The sequence below is a fragment of the Tenrec ecaudatus genome, chromosome 10, assembly GCF_050624435.1.
Source record: "Tenrec ecaudatus isolate mTenEca1 chromosome 10, mTenEca1.hap1, whole genome shotgun sequence".
Lineage (NCBI taxonomy): Eukaryota > Metazoa > Chordata > Mammalia > Afrosoricida > Tenrecidae > Tenrec > Tenrec ecaudatus.
In genome coordinates this window covers 158,504,632-158,527,886 of record NC_134539.1, presented here as the reverse complement: position 1 = coordinate 158,527,886, position 23,255 = coordinate 158,504,632, and the positions used below count along the sequence as shown (strand labels likewise).

The window sequence follows — 23,255 nt, the reverse complement described above, 5'->3', positions numbered from 1 at the left end:
TGTCTAAACCCCACTAGGGCTTTGGTGGCTTCCTGAATCCTCCTTTTGGCCTGGACACCCACCAGCCAGTGCAGGATGGGACCTGAATCCGCGCCGGTGCCACCGTCCAGCGCTTCCTGAAGGCCCAGGTGAAAATGGTGGTGAAGAGCGCAGCTTGGGTTGGGGTGAGGACGGGAGACTGGTTGGGGGCCTGTGGCGCAGGGCAGTGCAGGAGGCGGTGAGTGGGAAGCAAGGAGTCTGGCCACCTGTTGGCAACACTGGAGCTACAGGTTCCTTCCACGAGTTTTAGGGGTGGCAGGAAGCAGGCCAACAGTCTTCTCTCAGGGGATGTGGGCAGCAGCGTAGAGGCATGAAGTCTAAGGGCATCTGAAGGGGAACTGAGTTGGCAGGGCAACTCCTCGGCCTTCACCGGTACAAGCTGCGATGGGGTCCGCCACGTGTGCCTGCACCTCAGCTTCTGAGCCAACGCAGGCACAGGGACAAGCCTGCTCAATGACCCTGGGAAGTGAAGTGGGTTTAAGGTTCAGGAGGGCCCCTACACACACAGAAGGCCTTCACACACACACACACACACACACGCACGTGTGCAAGGCCAAGTACGCACAAAAGTACAGGCATTCGCAGGTCCCACTGGTGCAGATGTGTACATGCTCACCTGACAGGATGTACACAGGACCAGCAACCACTCCCAGGCTACCTGTGAGCTCTGGCTTTCACTGGCTGAGGCAAGAGAAGGCAGTGGGAGCGGGAGTCCATTTACGCTGCCCGGGTGGGAGCTGTGTCCCCCAAGAGTCAGAGCCGGATGCCGATGGGTGAGTCCCAGGTGAGGTGTGCGCGCAAAGAGCACCTGTGGGGTCCTGCTAGCGGTGGAGCTGTGATCGGGTCTCAAAGGTTGCCATTGCGTTGGGGCTGGAAATCAGGACACCGTCGATGAGGGTGCACTTTGGTTACACGTGGCAGGAGCTCTGAAATGGGCGCTAACATCTCTGCCTGGACAGGGAGGCGCTACAAAGGAAAATGGCTTCCTGCCACCACAAGCCCACTGCCCGTTGCTGCCACTGTGCCCGGAAGCAGCATTACACCATGGATGCCGAGAGAAGCAGGGAGCTCGTCAGTCCAACCCTCCACCTCTCCTGTAGTGTGGTTTCAATGAAAGCCACCTCCTGCCAGCACCCCTCCACCCCTTCCGTTGCTGGGACTGACTGTCGGTATCACTGGGAACTTTAGCAAGAGCTGCAGCCAGGGCAGCCTTCGTGAGGGAAGCAGGGAGTCCTGTGTTGCTGAGCCTAGCGTGGTGATCTCGTCTGTCCCTGTGGCCATGTAGATTACACTAACACCACTGTGGTGGCTGGAGAGTCTGACCAGCACCTGTCAACTTCCTTGGCCACCTGATTGGGAGCCTTCATTAAGGGCCCGGGGAGATTGGGGTTGAAAAGTACCCTGAGTATGTGTTGGGCTAAGCATTGGACTGCGAATGGACAGGCTGGTAGTTTACGCCCTCCAGCTGCTCAGTAGGAGACAGATAAGGCTGTTCTGCGCCCATTAAGGTTTACAGCCTCAGAAGCCCACAGGAGCAGCTCTACTCAGTCCCATTTAGAGGCTGTGAGTCAGGGTCAGCGTGTTGGCAGCGGGTCAGGTTTATGGGGTCACTGTCAATCAGAATCTACTTGATAGCATTGAGTGAGCTGCCCATTGTTAATACTAAACAAGTCAATGTTCACTCAGAGTGACTCCCCCTGTGGGCTTCCAATACTGACACTGTCGGCAGTAGAAAGCCCCATCTTTCTCCTGCAGAGTCGCTGGTGATTTTGAATTGCCAACCATGCAGATCAAAGCCCAGCACACAAACACAATGCCACCAGGGCTCTGTTATGTTAACAGGCCTCATTAATGTAAGGTACAACTTAAATCAATCTCTTCAGAGCCATCATGGGGCAGATCTAGCATCAGGCCAAGCAGTCCAGCAGAAATGAAGGAACAGGCGATATGCCACATGGCCATCCCCAAGGAACAGAAATGAGAGACCAGGACTTTCTTCGAGAGCTGGCAGAGAGCCTTGGCCTGGGGCTGGCATTAACCTGTGCTCCTTTTGGCTGCTCGCTTGATTTGTTATAGCAGCTTCAGGAGAGTAAGGTGGAGAGAGTGTGAGCAAGTGAGCCTCCTTCCCTGTGGGGCATGCATGTCCTCAAACTCGGCCTGCCCCAGGAAGTCCATCCGCACACCAAATCACCCAGCCTCACCAGCTCTCTGACAGTCTGGCCAGACTACAAGCTGCTGCCAAGAGTGATGGCATTTCCTTGTCTCAGCCACCGAGGGTCCCCCGGCACACTGCTCATGGGAGTTCCCACAGTGTCTCCTAGTGGCCACTTTTCACCTCTAAGAATGCTGAATTGATCAGACTCAAGATCTCCTTAGACCCCAGCAGTGACAGTTGAGGCTCACAGGCCAGCCCTGTGGGAGCTCTTCCGGGCCTCCTCCGTCCCCTTCCCCCCCGCGGTAGCGACCAGTCAGCTTGGTGATCGCTGGCCTTGTGCCCTGTTGGGTGTGCCACCAGCAAGACATCCCTGTCACCCACCAACTTTGTCTAGGCCTTCACTTTAGATTCTCCTCCTCCTCCCTCCCCGCCTTGGGCAGTTGTGGTCTTACACCTGGGTTACAGAGGCTTCCTAGTTTGCTGAACATCATTTACCTGCCAGCCACACCTGCCACCAGACCCCAGGGGGCAAGAGCACATGACTCGTTGCTGTGGCCCTTGGAGACTCTGGCAGGAGACTGGACTCTGGTGAGAGAGGCTGGGAGGCATTCTCCACATGCTGTCCTTCTCAAAGGAATCCAGGCCCAGTTGGAAGCTCTCTCCAGAGCCTGGGGGAGTGGAATTCCCTGCTGTGCCTCTTCCAGGGCTCAGGCTGGCACCCTCTGCATAGGCTTCCTTTAGCCCCGCCCATAGTATAATCCCTAAAATTCACTACCGTCCCCTCCTTGCAGCTCCCAGCTGCAGGCCACTGTCTCTCTACCTTAAAAGACAACACTGGCTAAAACGCTCTCTGCCCAAGGATTTATGTTCTTGGGGGAATAGTTTATAGGGCTCTGCAAACGAGGGATTGTACTGATGTGCTCCCATTCAGCAGCTTTGTGCGGGAGAAGCTGCTCCTGACTGGACTGTGGTTGCCAGCACAGCAGCGGCATTAAGGGGTCCTTTATTCACGATAGTGAAGCTTCACTGCAAGGGGTGGGAGAACCAGATGTCCTTCCTTCCCTAACCACTGGGAGGCAGCACTGCTGCCATCAGCCAGGAGTACGGATACTAGGGCAGTAAATCTTGGTTTCTTTGTTTTGATTGAACCACTACCAGTTAGTTTGCTTTTTAACAGTAGAGTATTAGTCATGAATCCAGAGGATTTCCCTCAGTAAGAAGTTGAAGAAACTCAGGAGTTAGAAGTGGGCATCACCGTGCCCCCTTGCTGGGTTCTGGCCAGCTATGGGCTATCCTGATCATTCTACCACAAGGTGCCCTTTGGCTGTGGACGGACCATCAGAGTCAGAACTCTTGTCTACCAGCACTGGGGCCAATGGACGCCCCAAGAAACCGGCGCCCTGTCTGGGTTCTCATCAAGGAGCAGAAGACAGCAAACACTCCAGTGGTTGGTTCCATGGTGTAATGGTTAGCACTCTGAATCCAGTGATGAGTTCAAATCTCAGTGGAACCTGTCCTTGCTTTGCTTCTGCATCTTATCCTAAGCCTGCAGCTCAGGGATTGGAGCTGCATCGTAACCCCTTCCCCAAGGGCACTCGGGTTGATGACACCCTGTGGTGGAGTTTGGCGTTGCACAGCTCTGTGGTGTAATGGTTAGTACTCTGGAATCCAGTGGCCTGAGTTCAAGTCTCAGTATAGCCTCTCCTGGATCTTTCCTTTTCTTCCACACAGATCTTTCCCAGCTACCTTATCAGTGCTGCTGCTGGGACCCGCCCACCAGCACTGTCCTCCAACAGTGAATGGGCAGTGCTGACTGAGCACCACAAGTGAGCATGGTTGTCCAGATCACTGAACCCCGCAGTTTTTACTGTATTTCCATCTAAAACATGACTTCCTTCTGCCAGAGCACCACTTCTTCCCAAGGGCACTTGGCAATCATTTAGAACTGGGCCTAAGGGAGTTTCTGGGTTGAGGAATGCCCCCAGTGGGGGTTATGGATTGGGGAGCAAGTCAACTGCTTCTGAGGAAAACCTCACAAACTCACTGGCAGTTAAGTCACTTTCCACTCAGCGACCTGAGAGGTGGCTGGGAAGGCAGATTTGGGGCTAAGGGGGCCCCTGTGTTGGCTGAGCAGCTGTCTGGGCTGGATTTTCTTGTCTAACACATGGGAACATGGGTGCCCCCAGCTGTGGGGCAACAGGATGGTGTGGCCAAGCACCCAGGGGCTGCACTTGCTGAGCTTTAGGCAAACAGGGAGGCCACAGGCAGACATGACGCTGCCCTCAGCAGGTGCCAGCTGCAGGAGCTTGCAGGAAGGCTGTGCCCTGGTCCCACAACCGAGGCCGGAGTCCACTCATGGCCAGGACACCACGGATGAGGCCCAACCCCCGACTCCAGCAATGGCTGTGAAGGTTCGCAGCTGACGAGGGCCTGCTCCAGCCATGAAGTCAGTGTCTTCACGATGGCTGGCAGGTGGTAGTGTTTGCATCGGTCAAGGTCAGCCCTCCAGTGCTTGGGCCTGGAGCAGTACGGCAGCTGAACGTGTCCTGGGAGTGGCACGCTGGGGCAGGCAGTGGCTCGGGAGGGTTGTGGGGACTCGGAAGGCAGGTCCCTCCCTGTGACACCCAGTTGCCACTTGGCTGCAGAATCTGTTGTCAGCTCTGCACAAGCAGATAAGCTCCTCTTCAAGGCTTTATTCCATGATCAGTTATTCAGGGGTGAACACCCGATCGTATGTAGATTGAAAGCAAAAACTGAGTGTACAATTCAACACAATCTACCTGGTTCCCAACAGACAGGTCTACAGGTGTGACATCAGATGGGATGAAGGTGACCCTGTCAGCTGAGGCTTTAATTACTCGGAGGGATGGAAGAATGCCACTGCCCTGTTGGGAAACCCAAGTGCTCACAAATCAGCACGAGGTCTGGTTATAGACTGCCCACACATCACAGGCGGATTCAACAAGGGCTGACTCCAGCCCTTCATTAGCCTGTTCCTGCTCCTGACTTCCTGGGGCTGGTCGGCCAGCTCTCCTTTCCCTGCCTACCCACTCCTTCCCAGTGGGCTCACACCTGCAGGGAGGTGGTCAGGCAAGCCTTCTCACCTGGTATCAGGGCTGGGCCCTCAGACTCGGCCCCCGCCTTGAACCAATACTGCACCAGGTTGTCTGGGCTTGGAAAGAACTCCTGGCTCATCTCCGGTTCGTTGCTGGATCAGGACACCACAGGTATTTCCACCTTGCTCGGGTTCAGGTGAGAGTGGATGTAAAAGGTACTGTACATGGCAGGCCGGAGGGCTTCAGTGTGAAGCCCTGGACTCCCAACAGGCTGGTGACTTGCTCCATGTTCTCAACAAATATCTTTATAAGGGGAACATAAATAGCAAAACCTGGAGTCTCAGGATGGGACAAGCCAGGCAGGCACAGCCACCACTGGGCAGCCCAGGCCACCCCACAGGTCCCAAGTCAGCCAGGGGCCATAGCCTGCCCGCCTTCGTTTCTGCCTCAGATGACCTTGAAACACATGAGCCAGACCTGGGGGTGGGGGTGTGGGTGTCAGTTCTCCCAAAGACATGGTTTGGATTTATTTTTAGACCTAAAACACTAGCCTGCCTCTGTTCTTTTCTTTGGGGTTCTATCACAGTCTGAGGGTGAGGCCACTCACATCAGGCACCGTCTCCACTCCAATGTCCTGCCTGTCATGAAAATAGCACCACATCAATAAACGGGTGAGGGGCCTCAGGTAAGGCGGGCAGTGGAAGTGAGAGGACTGTGCCCATCAAAGGAAGGAGCAGAACTAAGCCCGGGGGAGCATCTCCAGGTTTCCAGGCCCTGGCCCCTGTGCTGCCTCTTCTACCACTTGATGTCTAAGCTGCTGGTGGCGAGCCCAGCGCTGGGGAAGGAAGTGTGCAGTGCTTCCTGCACCCTTGGGGGGTCGGCCCCGTGCAGCCACTCCTGGTAGAGCGTCCGCACCTGTGCGCTGGCCTCCGGAGGCCGAGTGGGGACCTCCGCGTAGATGCCTTCCATCTGCTGCAACAGCGCCTTGTCCGCATGCCCGTCCTCAGCCCGGGCCTGGCCTCTGCCATGCAAGCACCCTGGAACACACATGGGGAGGGTGGCTTTAGGGGGGGGGTGTCACTTCAGGGATAAATGGGTCTGGAGCAGGAGGCGGAGGGAGCCCGCAGCACAGAGGTGGCCCTGCTGGTTGTGTGTGACTCTGGAGAGTGGCTAGTGTCCTGGACCAAGATCCCCAACGGTCTGGCCATGCATGTGGGGCCAGTGAAACCCTGTTACCACAGCCTCCCATCTGGGCAGAGGATCAGCTTGCAACCTGGACATGGGCTCTCCCTTAGCCTCGGGCCTCCCCTTGCCAACACGACGACCACCTACTCCACCCAGCAAGGCCTCAGCACCTCCTGCTCCCTCATCCAGTTTGCAGGAACTGCAGGGGATGTCTTAGAATACACACTGGTCACATCTAAGGGACCCATCCATCACTGGGTCCAGAGCCCAGCCTCCTCACCCCTCTGCTTTGACTCCTCCCTCCAGCCACACTGCTTGACTGATTTTTCACCTATTCTGGTGGTCCCAATGGCATGCCACCTCCTCCTGCTGAGGCCCCACCCTGTCCCTCGCTCACCTCCGGGACACGCCAGGACCTCCACAAAGTGGTAGGGGAGTCTGCCCTTCTTCAGCTTCAGGACCACGTTCTGCACGTTCCGGAAGCCGCAGGCGGCGGCAAAGCGCAGCACCACTTCCCCGTCTTTCTCCAGGGTGACCTCCTGGAGGTCTTTGTTTCTGGAATACCAATGACAGGGGTTACGGAGTGTGGCAGCAGGAGAAGCCTGTGGGGAGACAAAAAAGGCCCTTTGCGCTCAGTGACAACTACAAACAAGTGAGGCAGCCACGGGTGGCGGGCACACAGGGTGTCTCAGAAAGCTTCTGGCCGCAGCAGCCGCGCCCCCAGGACCCTGTTCCCCTCGCACCTCAGGGCTCGGTAGGTGACCTTCTCCACGTCCTCGCCAAATAGCTCCTTGGCCGCGTGTCGGAAGACGTGGACCAGGTACCCGTCCGAGCCAGCTCCCTCGTGGCGCTGGACCTCTCCCTCAGTCAGGTCTCGGAACCTCAGGGCAGAGAGAGGGCCAGCATGAGACCAGGCAGCCGGGCGGAGAGCACAGGTCTGCCAGCTGTGAGCGCTTTACCAACCCGGCAGCTCGGGTTCCTCAGCTTATCTGGCGCGCCCCTCGGGCCACGGGTCAGGATGACAGGCCTCCTGCGTGCCGCAGGGTGCGAGGCTGGTCAGGCTCTCAAGCCCAGCACTTCAGCACTTCAGGGGCGTGGCGGGCTACAGGGGCTGTACAGTCTGTCAGTGATGACTGACCTGGGGCCACAGGCCTGTGTGCCATGTGGCTTCCGAAGCGGGACAGGACCAGCCCAGTTCTAACAGTAGCTCATCCCAGCTACTCCCCTACAAGCATGCATGTCCCAGCACATGGGTGGCAGAGGACCAGTGAGTGTTGACCCCTCGGGAGGGAGCCAAGGAATGAAAGGCAAGGGCGGGGTGGGTGGGGAGACTGTGTCAACAAGGTTGCCTGGCAACAAGTTCAGAGGGCCAGGGCTGGGAGAGGCAGTGGCATCTGGGACACAGCACAGCAGGAAGTCCTCCTGGGAGACCTTGCCCCTGGCGGGGACACGTCCTCTGAGAAGCCCAGAACTCGGAGGGGACATCAGGAACTTAAGGGCAACTCAACAGGCATCTTCTTTGCTGGCATCCCTGGCACCTCAGCCCCCTCCTCCCACGAGTGGGACACACAGCACCCTCACCACTGAGAGGTCCCCAGCCAGCAGCCTGGGCCCCACTGCGAGGAGCTGATAGGATCAGTAGGGGAGTGTGTCAGGGCAGACACGGTCCTGCCCCTTCCCCTCCCTCTGCTGGGAAGTGTGGCCAACACATCATGGAAGCCATCAGGCCACCTGCCCACCCTTATCTGACTCATACACCTGAGAGGATGGCAGGGTTTGGGTGGAGCTGGCAGTGACAAATGCCCGGGCCCCCCCACAGGACATGGGCACGGGCATGACACTGGCCACACTCACACAGAATCCTTCCCCAGAAGACACTTACAGTGTGTCCACAGCTGCATCCTTCACAGTGAGGTCACTCTGCTCCATCATGTGCAGGAGCTCACCTGGAGGCAGACAAGATGCACAGGCACCGTGAGCCCCATTGGGCAGGACACTCAGGGGAAATAACTCGGCAAGCAGGGTGGCTGTGGTCACTCAGCGAGGGTGGGCAAGCGCCTCGCTGTCATCGCATCAATTCCCGGGCAGAACTGCTGTGTGGGTTTCTGAAGCTGAAGCTCTTTAGGGAGTGGAAAACCTTTCTTTCTCCCTCCGAGGGGCTGGGCTTTCTTAACCCACCGCACAGCCCACCCACACACCGGAGGCCTGTCTCTGCAAGACCTGCAGAAGCCTAGGCAGAAAACGCCTGCCCCGGTGTGAGGAGAAACTGGAACTGATTGTAGTAGTCGACGTCTAGGCTCCCCCACCCAGGGCGGGGGACAACAGACAGCGGATGGCTAAGAGATGAAAATAATAATAGTAATTTACAGATTATCAAAGGTTCATGGGGGGGAGGGGGAAGAATGAGTAGTGATACCAAGGGCTCAAGTAGAAAATGTTTTGAAAAGGATGATGGCAACCTATGTACAAATGTACTTGACACGACGGAAGGAAGGATTGTGGGAAGAGCTGTCAGAGCCCCCAGTAAAATGACTAAGAAAGAAAGCAACCGCAAGAACAGTCCCAGCAGGCCCAGGGGCAGGGGCAGGGGTCGCAGCGTGTCCCCACCGAGTCTGCTCAGGTCCTGCACTCAGAACACCTGTCGTGCAGTCTCAGGTTTGCAGGATGAGGGATGGCCACAGCACCCTCCGGGGGCACAGGCTCTCCTGCTGAGGGAGGGCCGCTGTCCCACAGGGCCAGGGCAGGGCCACGGCCTGCTGAGGGAAAGCCAAGCTGCCACTAGTGACACCGCCTGTGGGACCTGCATTCGCCGTTGTTTCAAGTAGAGCCCCTGCCCCGGCTTGGCACAGCTCGTGGAACCTTCAGGGCAGTGTGTCCACCCCAACCGTGCCCAGGCCCCACAGCAGGTGCTCACGGCTGCCCCCACCGTGGGCCACCGGTGCTGCTGTCAGCGCAATGCTGCTGTGGCACCTCCTGCTTGCTTCCTCACGTGGGCTCGTGGGTTTGTTATAAAAGGAGGCCCTCTGCAGTCATTCCCGAGGGGTCTCTGGGGAACAGCCACAGCGCGACTCCTCCGGAGGAAGGCAGAGGGCACAGGGTATGCTCACCTGACGTCAGCACGCAGTCCACACCCTGCGCGGTGCCTGAGCCCACACCGTGGACGTCCTCTCGTAGAGCTTCCAGCTTCCTGTCATAGCAGGGACCCACGATGACATGGAAGATTTTATCAGGAGAGAGGTTCTGAGGAGAAAGCGCCAGGGATTCGGATGGCTGCAGATGGGTGCCCGTGGCTCCCGCTCAGCTCTGCGTGCCGGTGGCGGAGCAGGTCTCTAGGGCTGCCCTGGCAGCATCGGGCACTCAGGGCACTGCAGTCTCGGAAGAACCAAGGAGCTGGGCCTGGACCTCCTGGGAGTCTGCTGCCGCGGCAGTCAGATGTGAAGAAAGGCCCAGTAATGGCGTGTGCCCCCACCACGGGGCTTATGGCCAGTTGACACGCCCCAGCCACCTTCCCTGTGGCAGCCACCTCTGCCCTGAAGCCATAACCCCCTGGGCGGCAGGGCCAAGAAGGACAAAGTTGAGCGAGCCCTGGAGTGTCCGTGGGCTCCCCGCTCCCTCTCTGGACAGTCAGGTTGCCCCCTCCATAGTGCCTGCGCAGCTGAGGGCCCGGCCTGACCCCGGATGAGGAAGAGGACCATCTACCTGCTGTCTGGCGAAGTAGTCCTTCACCAGTGAGCCCATGATCTGCTGGGGAGACTTGGCAGTGCAGAGGTGGGGGGTGATGGGGCTCCCCAGCACCCGCTCAGCGTACCGGACCCAACCTGGGGAGACAGAATGGGTTCCAGGGCACCACTCCCCAGTCACCCTCGCCCCACCCCCGGTCCTGTGCTGTGCAGGGTGGCCAGGCTGTCCTTGGTGGAGGCATGGCACTGCCGCTATCTATCCAGCCGTGAGTGGAGCACGACAGTGACGTCAGAACAAATGGAAACCAGGGTGGGCGTGGGGGCGGCTGAAGTGAGGATGGCCGTGAGCAGACCCTGCAGTGGGGCTGTCGGCAGCACAGTCCCCTCACCCCGGGACCTGGCCACGCAGAGCCAAATGCCATCTCTGGGGGCACCCTCTATTCTTTAAACATCCACAACCCCATTTTCCTGCTCTTGTGGAATGGAAATGCCTGTGGCAAGTCCTCCCCACACCTCAGCAGCCCACTCTTCACAGGGACACGAACAAGCGGCGCTGGCTGAGACTGCGGCTCCCTGCTGGCCAGCTGCATGACCCCTAACTAACTTCAGGGCACACAGCGCTTGCTGAACTCTCAGCTCTTCTTCTGTGGAGGTTTTGAAATATTTAACTTCTCAGAAAAAACAGGTTTTGAAATATGATGTTTACCTTAGAAACTTCAGAAAAGTCAATCAACAAAATCATTAAAACTCAGATGCTACCTCACCCCCAAGTTGACACTGCTAATGAGTCAGTGACACAGAACAAATCAGAACCACGGGGTCAATGTGAGGGCCCCCGCCCGCCCCCATGTGCTGTGTGCCAGGTGCTGGACTTACCGGGACAGGCCGAGGTCAGCATGGGCAGCGCCCGCTCATCCTCACTGTGCTGCTGGTAGCGCCGCACAAACTCCTTCTGGCTCTCCAGGATGCTGAAGTCAGCAGCAACGGTCGTGACGAACACGTAGTGCACCCCTGAGGGAGAGGTCGGTCAGCTTCCTGCCCCCATTCGGTCCCCACAACCACGTGTGCAGTCCACAAGGCTTCTCGTGCCTATCTACGCATCTGGAGGGAACCATTTCCCCTGAGCAAGGCGTGTTGAAATGGATGTGACACTATTCCCCACAGACGGGTAAGCACAAGGCAACCAGTGCTAACGGGGCATGCAGGCAAGCACAAGTGGGCACTAGTGGGTCTCCTTGTGCTCAGCAAACACTCTGCCCACATGGCACCAGGCCCTCTGTGAGCATGTCAGTGTCTTCGTTCTCTCCTGGCCGCAGCTGCTTCCATAGCCAGTGCGTGCTCACTGCCCTTATTGCCTAAAATATTTAATTATATATGAGAGGGCTTCAAAAACTTCATGAAAAATGAAAAGATAGAAGCATCCTTCCAAGCACTTTTTGAAATTCTTTCATGTTTTTAATACCACTGCCCCATGCCACCGTTCCCCACCCTAGCCCCACACACCAGGGCCTTTCACCATGAAGACTTCAGGCCACCTTTTTGACAGCTTGAGCCGTAAGTTAAAGTAGGTAGGTCTCAGGATCTAACCTCCTCGCCATCTGACGCAGCTGTGGGCTGGCCCTACAGACGCAGGGTCTGCTCTTAGAAGCCTCTTCTCAGGAGTCGTTTACCTTTGTTCCTTCATTTCAGTACGTAAGTCTCAGAAAAGTCACTGGGTCAGAAAAGCCCTCCTCTGGCTAAGTGCCTAAGTTCTCCTGTGTAGATTGCATACACTGAGCCCCAGCCACACTGCCTCCGCTGGATGCACACCTTCAGCTCAGCCGCACTCAGAAAGGGGCATGGAGGAGTAACCATCTAAGGTCGACTGCTGGTCCTTCCCTCCAGAGTAAAGAAACACGGAGAAAATTCAAGATACGTGGAAATAATTTGGAAATAATTAGTCCATTGGTCTCAGAGACCACACAAACACCAGTCTGCCCCACCCGGAGGACAGAAGAATTAGATGGCGCCTGGCTACCGCCACCAGCTGCTCTGAAAGGGATCCCATTAGAAGGTCATAGAGAGAGGAGGAGAAAAATATGGGAAAAAATCTCAAAATCATAAAGAAAAAAAGACCAGGCTTGCTGGTTGGAGAGACTGGTGGCACCCTTGCACCTTTGCCACCCTTCAATTCTAGGAATGAACTCAAGCCCTTGGCTCAACTTTCAGCCACACAACAGACAGCTAGCTCCAAGGGAAACAACACTAGGGAGGTCCCCACTTCTTAGAATAATCAACCATTTGCAATCAAAAGGGCATCATTCACCTCAGGACAAAATTCGCAGCGGTTAGAAAAAGAAAACTGGAACCAGGAAATACACAGGGCGAACTTGGGAAAAGTGACTGACTGTGGTCAATTAATATGGCCCTTCTCACCGTAATGCTACACAATGCAGCGTTCTGGAGCCTATGTCTGTGTCTAGAAGCCCTCTTTGGAGGGTGTTCTCTCCACTAGCAGACAGGTGGCAGAGGGTTTCAAACCACCAACCGCTCCGTAGGAGAAAGAGGAGCTTCCTGCCCTGTAGAAAGTCCCAGTCTCAGAAATACATAAGGAAGTTCTACTTTGTACTATCGGGTCGCCACGATTTAGAACTGACTGGATGAGAGTTTTCTTGTTTGTCTTTAGTAGAAGGGGTAAAGCAAACCACTCCATTTCGTTGGGGGCATTTTTAAGACCTCTTTACCAGAGGATATGACCTAATAGATATATGGAGTCTACATGATGAGACCACTGTGTCATTCTTCCACATCTCGTCACCTGGAAAGCCACATCTCTTGTTTCCTGACTGAGCTTTGGCAGAAGCCAAGAAGACCTGCTGCGACTTTTTGACATTGTTGGTTTCTGGCTCTAGCTCCTGCATTTGGCTCGCCTCTGCCTGACCTTTGGATTTAGGACTGAACAGCTACCACCATGTGAAATACGTCCTTAAAATTCCGTGAATTTCTATGGGATCTTGCAGCAAATTATAAAACTCAGGGACATGAGGGAATATACTTAAGGGAGGAGTGGGAAGAAATAGAGAACAGCACCCTAGAGGAGTTGGGTATTTGAGATAGTTATCTTTAATCCCCACATCCCCTTGGGCTTCAATCCAAAAACAAACTGACTGCCATCAAGTCAATGCCAACTCATAGTGACCTTACAGGACAGGATAGAACTGCCCCCGTGAGTTTCCAAGATCGTAACTGTTAACGGGAGTAGAAAGCTTATAGTTCTCCTGAGGAGTGTCTGGTGGTTTTGAACTGCAGACCTTATGGGTTCCAGCCCAAAAAGTAACCACTGCGCCCCAGGGCGCCCCCTTGGGGCTAGTCTGTGTTACTCATTCTAAAGACATCAATGCCCAGCCATATTGTATTGTGGGGACTGTAACCAAAGACATGAAAACAAGATGCGTATCAATTATGGAATTGAAACCCGATCTACTTTGTAAACTTACATCCAATTCACAAGTAAGTAACGAAGTAAATAAAAATAGCCTAAAAGTAAGGGTCAAGCAGTTTAGCAAAAAAAAGGACAGTGAGATGTCCAATGTGACGAATGTAATTATGAATTATACACATAAAAATACTGAATTTTTACAAATGTTTTGTCATATGCAAATGTTTTGTCATATGCAAATGTTTTGTCATATGCAAATGTTTTGTCATATGCACAATAAAAAACTCAGTCTAGGAAAAGGAGAGCATGAGAGCCAGTCATTTCACAAAATCAGAAAAGCAGCAGAATTCTGACATCTGCTCCAGCCCTCCCTGTTTCCAAGTTCACACCTGAGCTTCTGGATCCCACTGACTTCTGGGTTTCACTAAAGTGATCACTAGCAAATCCCGAAGTTTCCAGCTCCGCAAAGAGCATCTTGGGAAACCAGGTGGCAGGCAATCATTTCCGACTCTTCTTACACCCCCACCCCCACACCAATCTGCGTGCCTGAGGTGGAGAGGGAGTGGAGCAGTACAGAGCTGGCTCCTTTACAAGACAAGCCAGGCTCCCATGGACTATATCTCCGCCATGGGCCCTGCAGACATGCACCTGAGAGAGAAATAATAGTTACAAATTCCTGAAACACCCGAAATCCACTCACCCAGACTTTTGAGGAAGCCACTGAGTCTTCTGGAAGCATCAGTCACACTGAGGTTGAATTTAGCAGCAAAATAAGGCAGAGACTGAGGGCACAAGGACACTGCCAGCACTCTGTGCTTCGAGGTATCGCATTTCTAAATGGCAAAGAGAGGACCTGGTGAAAGTAGTCAGCCCCTTCCTGAGAGCCCCGAGACAAAAGACCTCCCAGGTGTTTTGTGAAAAGATCAGTAGGAGACGAATGCTGGCAAGTGTAATTATGGGGGGGGAAAACAACTCTCAGGAGTAAAAACAGGGGAAAACTGCAGGTCCAAGATTTTGGGAGTTTAGAACAATACAGTTATTGCTGACTGTTGAAGACCTGGAGGAAAATATAAACTATTACCATTGACCATGAACAACTTAGCTGACCCAACCATGGTTGAAATGCTCACCGCCACACACACAGACACATATTCAGATGATGCTATGAAACAAGAGGGCTAAGGGCCCAAACGCCTCCACACCTGCACCTTTTGCTTATGCACATTCACAAGCACACACACACTTTGTTCAAACAAGCACTCACACCTCCACGCACCCCTTGTTCCCAACACCCCTTTCCCACTCCTCACTCACATGGAGACACTCATCTCTCTCTCAAACACACTCATTCCCCTCACATGCAAGCACTCACAGATGCCACACACACACAGCCTCACATGCGGGCACTTCTCACTCCCCAGACACTGCAGAGGCTTCACTCACCCCTCTGCGACTGTCCGCAATGCCCACCTACCTTATTGAGGTTCAGAACCCGGAAGAAGTCCTTGGCGTTCTGCTGGGAAACCCGGACCCCCTCCTCTGCAGTCATGCAGCTGTCGCATGCCAGGCAGTCACTCAGAAATATTTTGGCATCAGCCAACTTATGGAATTCTCCCTTCTACAAAAGAAGGACAACGTTTTGCCCTGATTTCTCAACCACAGGTCTTTAAAATTGGCATCTTTAGGAAGATTGGCCCCCAAAAAGCACAATATGTAAAACCGCCAGCAGAGACCGGAGGGAGAGCTGAGACAGCACTCAAGTGGCTGGGTGCTGAGAAGGCACAGTCTTCTCCAAACAGCGTGCAGCCTGTGGTGATACTGGCCAATCCCATGCAGACATCGAGGGTGGGCAGCAGGGCTCAGCACCAGCACTGGACAGAAAAATCCCATTCCTGGGACTGACAGCCTAAACTGAGCTGACTCGACCTTCCTCCCTGAAACCCGCAGAGCCAGCCAGAGGATGCCTTTCGCTTCCTGCCACTCCGAATCTTGGGGCGTCCTGCATACATTTCCCACCCCAGCTATCCACTCACACAGCTCACTGCTGGCTCTAGATGCACACATGGTAGCCAAGAGCTCTGGCCATCAAGTCTTCTAAGCTCTCTGCCCCGCCTCCTGTCTCGGTGAAGAATGATTGCACTTACCCCACTGCCACAAAGCTCAGTATCAATACCTGGCCTCTGACCCCTGACCCACCAGAATGTCTCCTGACTGGCACACTTTCTGCTCTCCTGACCCCACCTTGGCCCCTAATCAGCACTCCCTCTCTGCGTGGGGCTGAACTACCAGCTCCCAAGGGAGGACAGGTCCAAGTGGAGAGCCTGGCCCAACTGGTACTTAAAAAATGTGTGCGGCTGAACGGAGCACATCACCTTCACCAAGGTCCCAGAACCACCCCAGAGAGGGGCTCATACCAGAGCCACCCCTAAGCCCAGCAGCATCACCCTACAGCCTTGCCACCTGCCTTTCCTTATGGAAATTTCCATAGTCAAAGTCTGGCTCCCACCCCCACTCATGTTCCTTCCACTTACTCCTCTTGTTTCCTAATCTCTTCCATTTGGCAGGACGTGATTCTGCACTAGTTTTGTCTCAAGTGTGCTGTGGGTGTTTGGTGTCAACTTTCTCTCCAGCAGATGCCTCAGCTTCAGTACCCATTGGCCTGAGAAGCACCTGTCATTCCTGCCCCACACACCTCACAGATCTCCAACTCCAGGTGCCCCCTCTCTCCCAAGCTCCAGATCAACATCCTTAAAATTACATTAAAAAAAAAATCATTTTACTGGGGACTCTTACAGCTAACATTCTATACATCAATTGTATCAAACATATTTATATATATGTTGCCATCATCATTTTCTAAACATTTACTTTCTACTTGAGTCCTTGGTATCAACTTCTCTTTTTCCCTCTCTCTCCCTCCCCGTGACCTCTTGATAAATTATAAATTATTATTGCTTGCGTATCTTACATTGATAGTTGTCTCCCTTCACCCACGTTTCTGTTGTTCATCTCACCGGTGGCAGGGGGGCAAGGAGGGGGATTACGCATCCATCATTGAGATCAGCTTCCCCTGCTCCCCCATCTTCCTGGCATCACTACTCCCATTTCTGTTCCTGAGGGGTTTATCTGACCTGGATTTCATGTGTCCAGTGTATATGCTCTGGTATAGCCAGAACTGAAAGTCAGCACTAGGGTCATGATAGTGGGGGGTGAGGAAACCTCAAGGGGCCAGAGGAATACTGTGTTTCATCGGTGCTAGACTGGGCCCTGGTTGACTCATCCCTTCCTTGTGACCCTTCTGTGAGGGAATATCCTATGGTCTACAGATGGGTTTGGGGTCTCTGCTCCAACCCCACTCATTCTCCACACTATGTGTGTTGTTGTTTTTTTTTTGGAGGGGGGGGTCTTCTGGCACCTGTGACCTGATCCTGTCAGCACTTCATGATCGTGCATAGGCTGGTATGCTTCTTTCATGTGGCCTGTTGCTTCTATGCTAGATGGCTGTTTGTTTAACTTCAAGTCTTTAAGACCCCAGATGCTATATCTTTTAATAGCCAGGCACCACCAGCTTTCGTCACATTTGCTTATGCACCCATTTTGTCTTCAGTGATCATGCTGGCAGCATGAGCATCACAGAACACCAGGTTTTTAGAACAAAATGTTCTTGCGTTAAGGGAGGGCTTGAACAGAGACCCCAAGTCCGTCCACTTCCTCCATGTATTGCCATATAAATATATGTATATAGGCCAATACCTTTATTTTTATGAATTAATATATTTACATAGGTGCACACCTATGTTTATACCTCTGTCCATAGCTTTGTTTCCTAGATTTTCTGTTTCCTTGTACCTTTTTCCTGTCCCATCATCACACTCGCCCTTCTTCTGCCTCTTAGTAATTCTCCTCAGCTAGATTGCTGTTCCTCCAACACCCCCACGATCTCTACGTCCTCCTCGTTGTTGCTTTTAATTGTCTAGTTGTTTCCCTGTCTATGGCATTGTTTGCTCACCACTCCTTCCCCCATCACCTCCTCCCCATCTGGAACCCTCAGTTCATTGTTTTTTCCTCAGGCTCGCTTACCATGCCTATCTCTTAATTTTCTAATTTAACAACAGGATCACCGAGTGGGTGGTTCTACCTGGATGCTATCTTGACTCTCAAGTCAACAATATTCCTCCACTTGTTCCTTGATTTCTCCTTCTTTAATGTCACCCAAGTTTACACCCATGAAAGTTACACCCATTGCTTTCTCTTCCCTCCCTTGTCCTATCCCTCCTCCACTTGGAAACCTCTAAAGTCTGTTCCCTTGGGTATTGTCCAGACCCAGGTCCATAAGCGTCAGACTGAACTCCCTCCCTGGCACACCACCATTTGTCCCTTACCAGGCCTCATCCTCTGCCTGGGTTTTCAAAGCCACTCCCCAAGGGTGACCCTGGAAGTGTAAACATGCTGGCTCTGTCACCTGCCTCAATCCACACAAGTCTGTCCCCTCCCCCAGACACCCCCATTGATAATTCCACTACCAAAAGAACCTCAGCCCCTGCCCCACACCACCCCTGTAAGGGCTGAGTAAGCCACACCCTTAACTCTCACCTTTGGCCCTTCTCTAAGCAGAGTCTCCACTTACCGAGCTGATAAGGTAGGAGCTCAGGGCTGGTATAAGCCTTATCTCGCTCACCACATGGACGGACCAACCCAACTCCCTGAGCAACCCATAAGAAGTCAGGCGCACAGGGGTTGGATATCTGTCCCAGAGGCTGCCCCTGATCTGCTGCATGTATGGGCTATACTAGCTTTAGGGTTCCAGTTCTCCTCACCTCCACTGCTGTAGGATGGCTTTAGGGACCTTGCCTCCTTGCCCTCTAACCTGGAGCCTTTTAAAGACCCAGAAGGGCTGGACATTAGAACAAATGTCATTCTGGGACAGTAAAACTTTAAGAGAAAATCTGTTATGGACTGTAAGGAAAATACAAGGGGGCTTCAAAACAATTCTTAGAAGGATTCCATGGTCTTTTAATTCCATTTGCCAACAAACTTTGTGAAGTCCCCCTGTACAGTCCTCTGTCGCTTCTCCTGGAAGGGGCAACCCCACGTCTCCACCATCTGTAAGGCAAGGATAACCACAGGGTCTACCTGAAATTTCTAGGGCTGAGCGGGGCTGAACCCAAGGCACATGATGTATCCAGCACAGGACACACACCCATAAACACAGCCATCACTTCTAGCTGAGGAGGGTTAAAACCTTAATTAAATAAGAAACCGGTAAGAAAAAAGTCTTACTATTAGAATTCAAGATCTTGAATTACTTTAAATTTTATTCATTGAAAGCTCCTTTTGATAAAAATGAACCTGCATTAAAAAAAGAGTTTGAAATTTAAATATCACATCACTACTATTCAGTGACTAAAGTGGCATCTTTCTTTGTTTCCAATGCATTTTGCTTTGACTAGGCGGGCTTTAGGAAAGACCTTTCCCTGGGTAAGTACCCTGCTGATTGGCTTCCATGAAACAGGCCCTGAGAAAGTCCCCTCTTCACTCCTTCAGTTTCACTTCTGGTTATCTGAGAGCAGTGACATGAGTTTCCACAGAAGAGAAAGACAACAGTGGCAGTCAATTCCAGGCTGATGTAAAATGTACTCACTTCTTCCTTTTCCCGGGCCGGACTCGTTGCAGCCACCACTGCATTTTCTGGGTCGTCAGTTTTTGTTTTCTTACTGCATTCCTTAAAGAAGCAAGGGAGCCTATTGACGATCATTCAGCTCACAGTACCTACTTAAATAACACCATACCCTTGGATCATTCAGTCTGTTTACAAATCTCTTTTACAGAAATGAAAAGTGCCTATTCTGTTAACCTCCAATTCACAACAAAAGGGTTGTTTGTTTTTTTTAAAGAAAAGTACCTGTTGCTAAGGCTACCTGGACACCTGCTCCGTTGGCCATCACAACAAATGATAAGACATGTGGCTTTCCACCAACAAGGCAATGCCCCTGGGGATACTTGGGCACACCTGTACTTATGAAAGCTGCAGCCATCAGGAAGGATGGCCTAGATCCCCATGCAAGGCTCTGAAAAGATCTCACATCGTGTTGAGTAAAAAAAGCCACAAGTTACAGAATAGCCTGTATGATATGATCAGTTTTTTTCTAAAAAACAAAGCAAAATCATCAGGCAAGCACTGTTTGTGCATGTAACTGTTTTCTCACCACAAGCAAGTTTCCTAAAAAGTATGCCCTCCTTCCTCAAAAACAAAGTTGGTGTTATTTTACAGGGGAGAGCGCGAACGCAGCCCCCACGACCACACATTATGCAGTCGAGTTTCCCACATTTGGGGAAATCGCAGAGGTCAGCACACCCGGAGTGCAATGGGTGAGCCTCGCCCTGGGAAAAACACCTTCCTGATCATGTATCTCCCCTGCCAGGAAAGTATGCAAAAACAAAGTTTTGACTACTAAATCCCTGGCCTCACAGTGAGGACAGTGTTTGGTAAGATTGTCCCGAGTGGTAACAGTGGGAGATTTGGCTTTGGTTTGCTGTGCTTTGATTCAAAGTGTATGGGAAGCAGTGTTGTGGTCAAAGGCTGGGCTGCTAACGGCAAGGTTGGCAGTTCAAATCCCGCCTGTCAGGGGAGAGACCGATTAGGCTGCTGCCCCTTTGAGTCGCGGACATCCTGTGGCACATTTTAGTCTGTCCTATGAAAGAACTAGATGGCAGGAGTTTATAACGGGGCAGACAAGCAGGCCGAAACCTACAACACTGAGAATTCATCCCAAAGCAGTCAACAAACACTAAGTGCAAGGTGGCTTGCGGAGTGGGCCCAGGCCCTTCTCCCAGGGACTGTTATTAGGAACCCGAACTCTCCCATCAGGGTGGCCCCTCACCAACGGGCCGGCCATGACTCCGGTTCTGCCCAGGACTCCTTCGCAGGGCAAACGGATTGACCCTGACCTGTTCCTCCAGCCCCTCAAAGGACAAACGAGTTGACCCCGACCGCTCCCTCCGACCCCCTCACAGGGGGACTGGACCCCTCAGCCCTGTCTCCGGAGGGACCCTCTGGAGGTTTCCGAGGACAAACAGGCTGACTCTTCAGCCTGACCCTCGTCACCTCTTCGGACGAACGGACGCTCACAGCGACCCAGCCCCAGCAGGTGGTGCTCACCTTGCGCGTGCAGTGCTCACACTTCATCTGGAGATCCCGGGGCGCGGGCCACTGGCGCGAGGGTAGAGCCCAGGCCCTGAAGGAAACACCGGAGACTCGGGTCACGACCACAGCCGCCCGTAGCCCTTTGTTGTCCTCGCCCCCGGCGCGGGGGCGGTGCGGCTTCACGCTCACACGGAATAATTTAGACCAATGAGAGCGCAGGAATGGGGCGGGGCAATCTCTAAAACCAATAGAGGTTTGCGAAGGCACGATATGGCTCCACCCACAAACGGAGCCCGCTACACCAATGAGAGCATCGAGAAGGGGCATGACAGGCCCTAGAGCCAATCGAAGCACGTAGGGGCGGAGCGTGAGTCCACCCTGGCCCGGAAGCAGCGAGGCCCGCAGGCCTGCCAGTGCGGGCGTTTTCACTTCCCTTCTGTAGGACGACAGCTTGGGGTTTCGTGGGGAATCACGCCAGTCTGGCCGGCATGGGGGCCCTAGCAACTCGCAACCGGACTTTCCCGTGCCCACCTGGTGTCGGGATGCCACCTCTCCTCAGCTGAGGTGACGCTGCTTCTGCCCGCCGCCATCGCCGTCCTGAGGCGTGTCATGTAGACGCCGCTCAGGCCTCAGTATTGCTCAGCGTTTGTGGGCAGTGCGCAGGCGCGCTGGTCGGGGTGCGTGTGGACTGAGGCAGTACCACGAGGGCACATTTTTCAATGGCAGATCCTTGGTATTTTCCGTTAAGATTCAATATTGGCAATTTTACGAAGGACGGATGACTGCTTGCTTACATCTTAAAAAGGATGATGGTTGTTTCATGTTTATATTGGAAGAGCAAACTAATCTGTCCTATTGTATCGGAAGTGATAAGTAGAGCTAGATGGGAAGATGTAAGTCCAAGATTCACTTCAATGATAATTCACAAATTCCCAAAGTCTGCAAGAGCTCAAAATGAGCATCGCCGAAACTCTTCTTCTTGAAGGAAAGAGTAATACACCAACAAAAAGAGGCAGACCTTCTACTAGCTTTACTGATGTTGAGCGTGCTAACAAAAAGAGAAGAAGTCCTGCCACCAAAAGTATCCCTGGAAGAGATACCCGTTTGGATGGTCTTCCCCATTACCCTGAGGTCACAAAGGAAGATGCAAAAATGTAAATGGCAAGAGTGCGCCAGTATTTTTCTGCAACAAAATCAAAGTTCATCTTTGTATCACAAAAGAAAAAAATCGTTCAAGTTCACAATAAAATTATAAACAACTAAATTTTGTATTATATTTTATAAATAAGTTTTCAGTTTGTTTTTATTTAATAATAAAATAAGATGAAAAATAATATAGACATGAAGGTACATTTTTTTATTCTTGTATTATAAATCTATGGACGAATGTAACGATTTGGTTACATTTAAAAACATTGCAAAATTTAAAAAATATATTTTGGTTGTTATATATATTGATAACTGAAAGTAAAGAATAAAAACAAAAATTTTTTTTCTTGAAATTAAAAATACAGGCATTATAGGGCTAAGCCCTTGGCATCGGCTCATTTTTCCCCTTCCCTCCTGAACCCTTGATAATTTATAAATTACTATTATTTTGTCATATCTTACACTGTCCAACATCTTGGAGGAAGTATGGCTAGAATGTTTCATAGAGGCAAGGATGGTGAGATTTCATCTTTGGACATATTGATAGGAGAAACCAATCCCTACAGAAGGACATCATGGTTGGTAAAATACAGGGGCAGCAAAAAAGAGGAAGCCCCCCCAACAAGCTGCAGTCTCAAGCATAGGAACAATGAGAATATGGTCCAGGAATGCACAGTGTTTCGTTCTGTTGTACAAAGGATCGCTATTGGTCAGAGCCAATTCAGTGGCACGAATAACAACAAAGATTGGGCTAACTTTCCTAGTGACCCAAAAACTGCCATCTCTAGTGTTCACAAGAAGCCCTGGTGGCACAATGGCTAACACAGGTCAGTAGTTCACATGAGGGCTTTGAGCCAGATTCGAAACAATTCCATTATGGTGGGCAGAAACAAATGTCTTGCATAGCAATCAAATCTCTTATATGTTGAATTATTGACCCCAGTGGTAAACAGGCATTGGAACCTTGCTCAACTCTGGCAGCTGACCACATTGCTTTGAAGCCCTGGTCTGAACTCAGAAGCATGTCTGAGGAAGAAAACGGGCAATCATTGTCCATAAAGATCGATATCTTAGAAACCCTATGGTTCAACTTTTGTCTTGTAGGTCTCGGTAAGTCCTATCAGACTGATGACAGTGGGTTTGGTTTAGGTTGAATGGGCTCACAAACAGGCATATTCATGTCTGGGTTTCCCAAGTATCCTGAAGGCTTCAATTAAAGGTCAGTTGTTGTCCTCCTACTCTGTGTGAAGAATGCCATTGAATTTAAAAATACATATATACTGATACTGGGATTACACTGACTCTGGAGATCATGTTTGGAATTCACATCTTTACAAAATTGTTACTTGAGATTTCATTTTGTTCTTTTATGGATTGTTATAGTCTCTAGTGATTTGTCTTTAAGCTCACTAATTTGGTCTTCCATTGC

At 52.2% G+C, this 23,255-nt stretch overlaps 1 protein-coding gene and 1 non-coding gene across 2 annotated transcripts; both read right to left on the bottom strand.

The window, feature by feature from the left end:
- Positions 1-3,050: 3,050 nt before the first annotated feature.
- Positions 3,051-21,315, bottom strand: NARF (nuclear prelamin A recognition factor). Its single transcript, XM_075562430.1, has 12 exons — positions 21,209-21,315; positions 20,693-20,768; positions 19,175-19,255; positions 15,008-15,151; positions 14,234-14,366; positions 10,992-11,126; positions 10,135-10,253; positions 9,543-9,675; positions 8,318-8,381; positions 7,179-7,316; positions 6,833-6,990; positions 3,051-6,287 (listed from the first exon to the last, which is right to left on the bottom strand). Exons 1-12 carry the CDS (start codon positions 21,286-21,288, stop codon positions 6,046-6,048), a joined length of 1,503 nt encoding a protein of 500 aa, XP_075418545.1. The 5' UTR covers positions 21,289-21,315; the 3' UTR covers positions 3,051-6,045.
- LOC142460679 (U1 spliceosomal RNA) lies at positions 19,802-19,963 on the bottom strand. The gene has a single exon (XR_012786842.1). It is a non-coding gene; the product is annotated as a U1 spliceosomal RNA (small nuclear RNA).
- Positions 21,316-23,255: the final 1,940 nt, after the last annotated feature.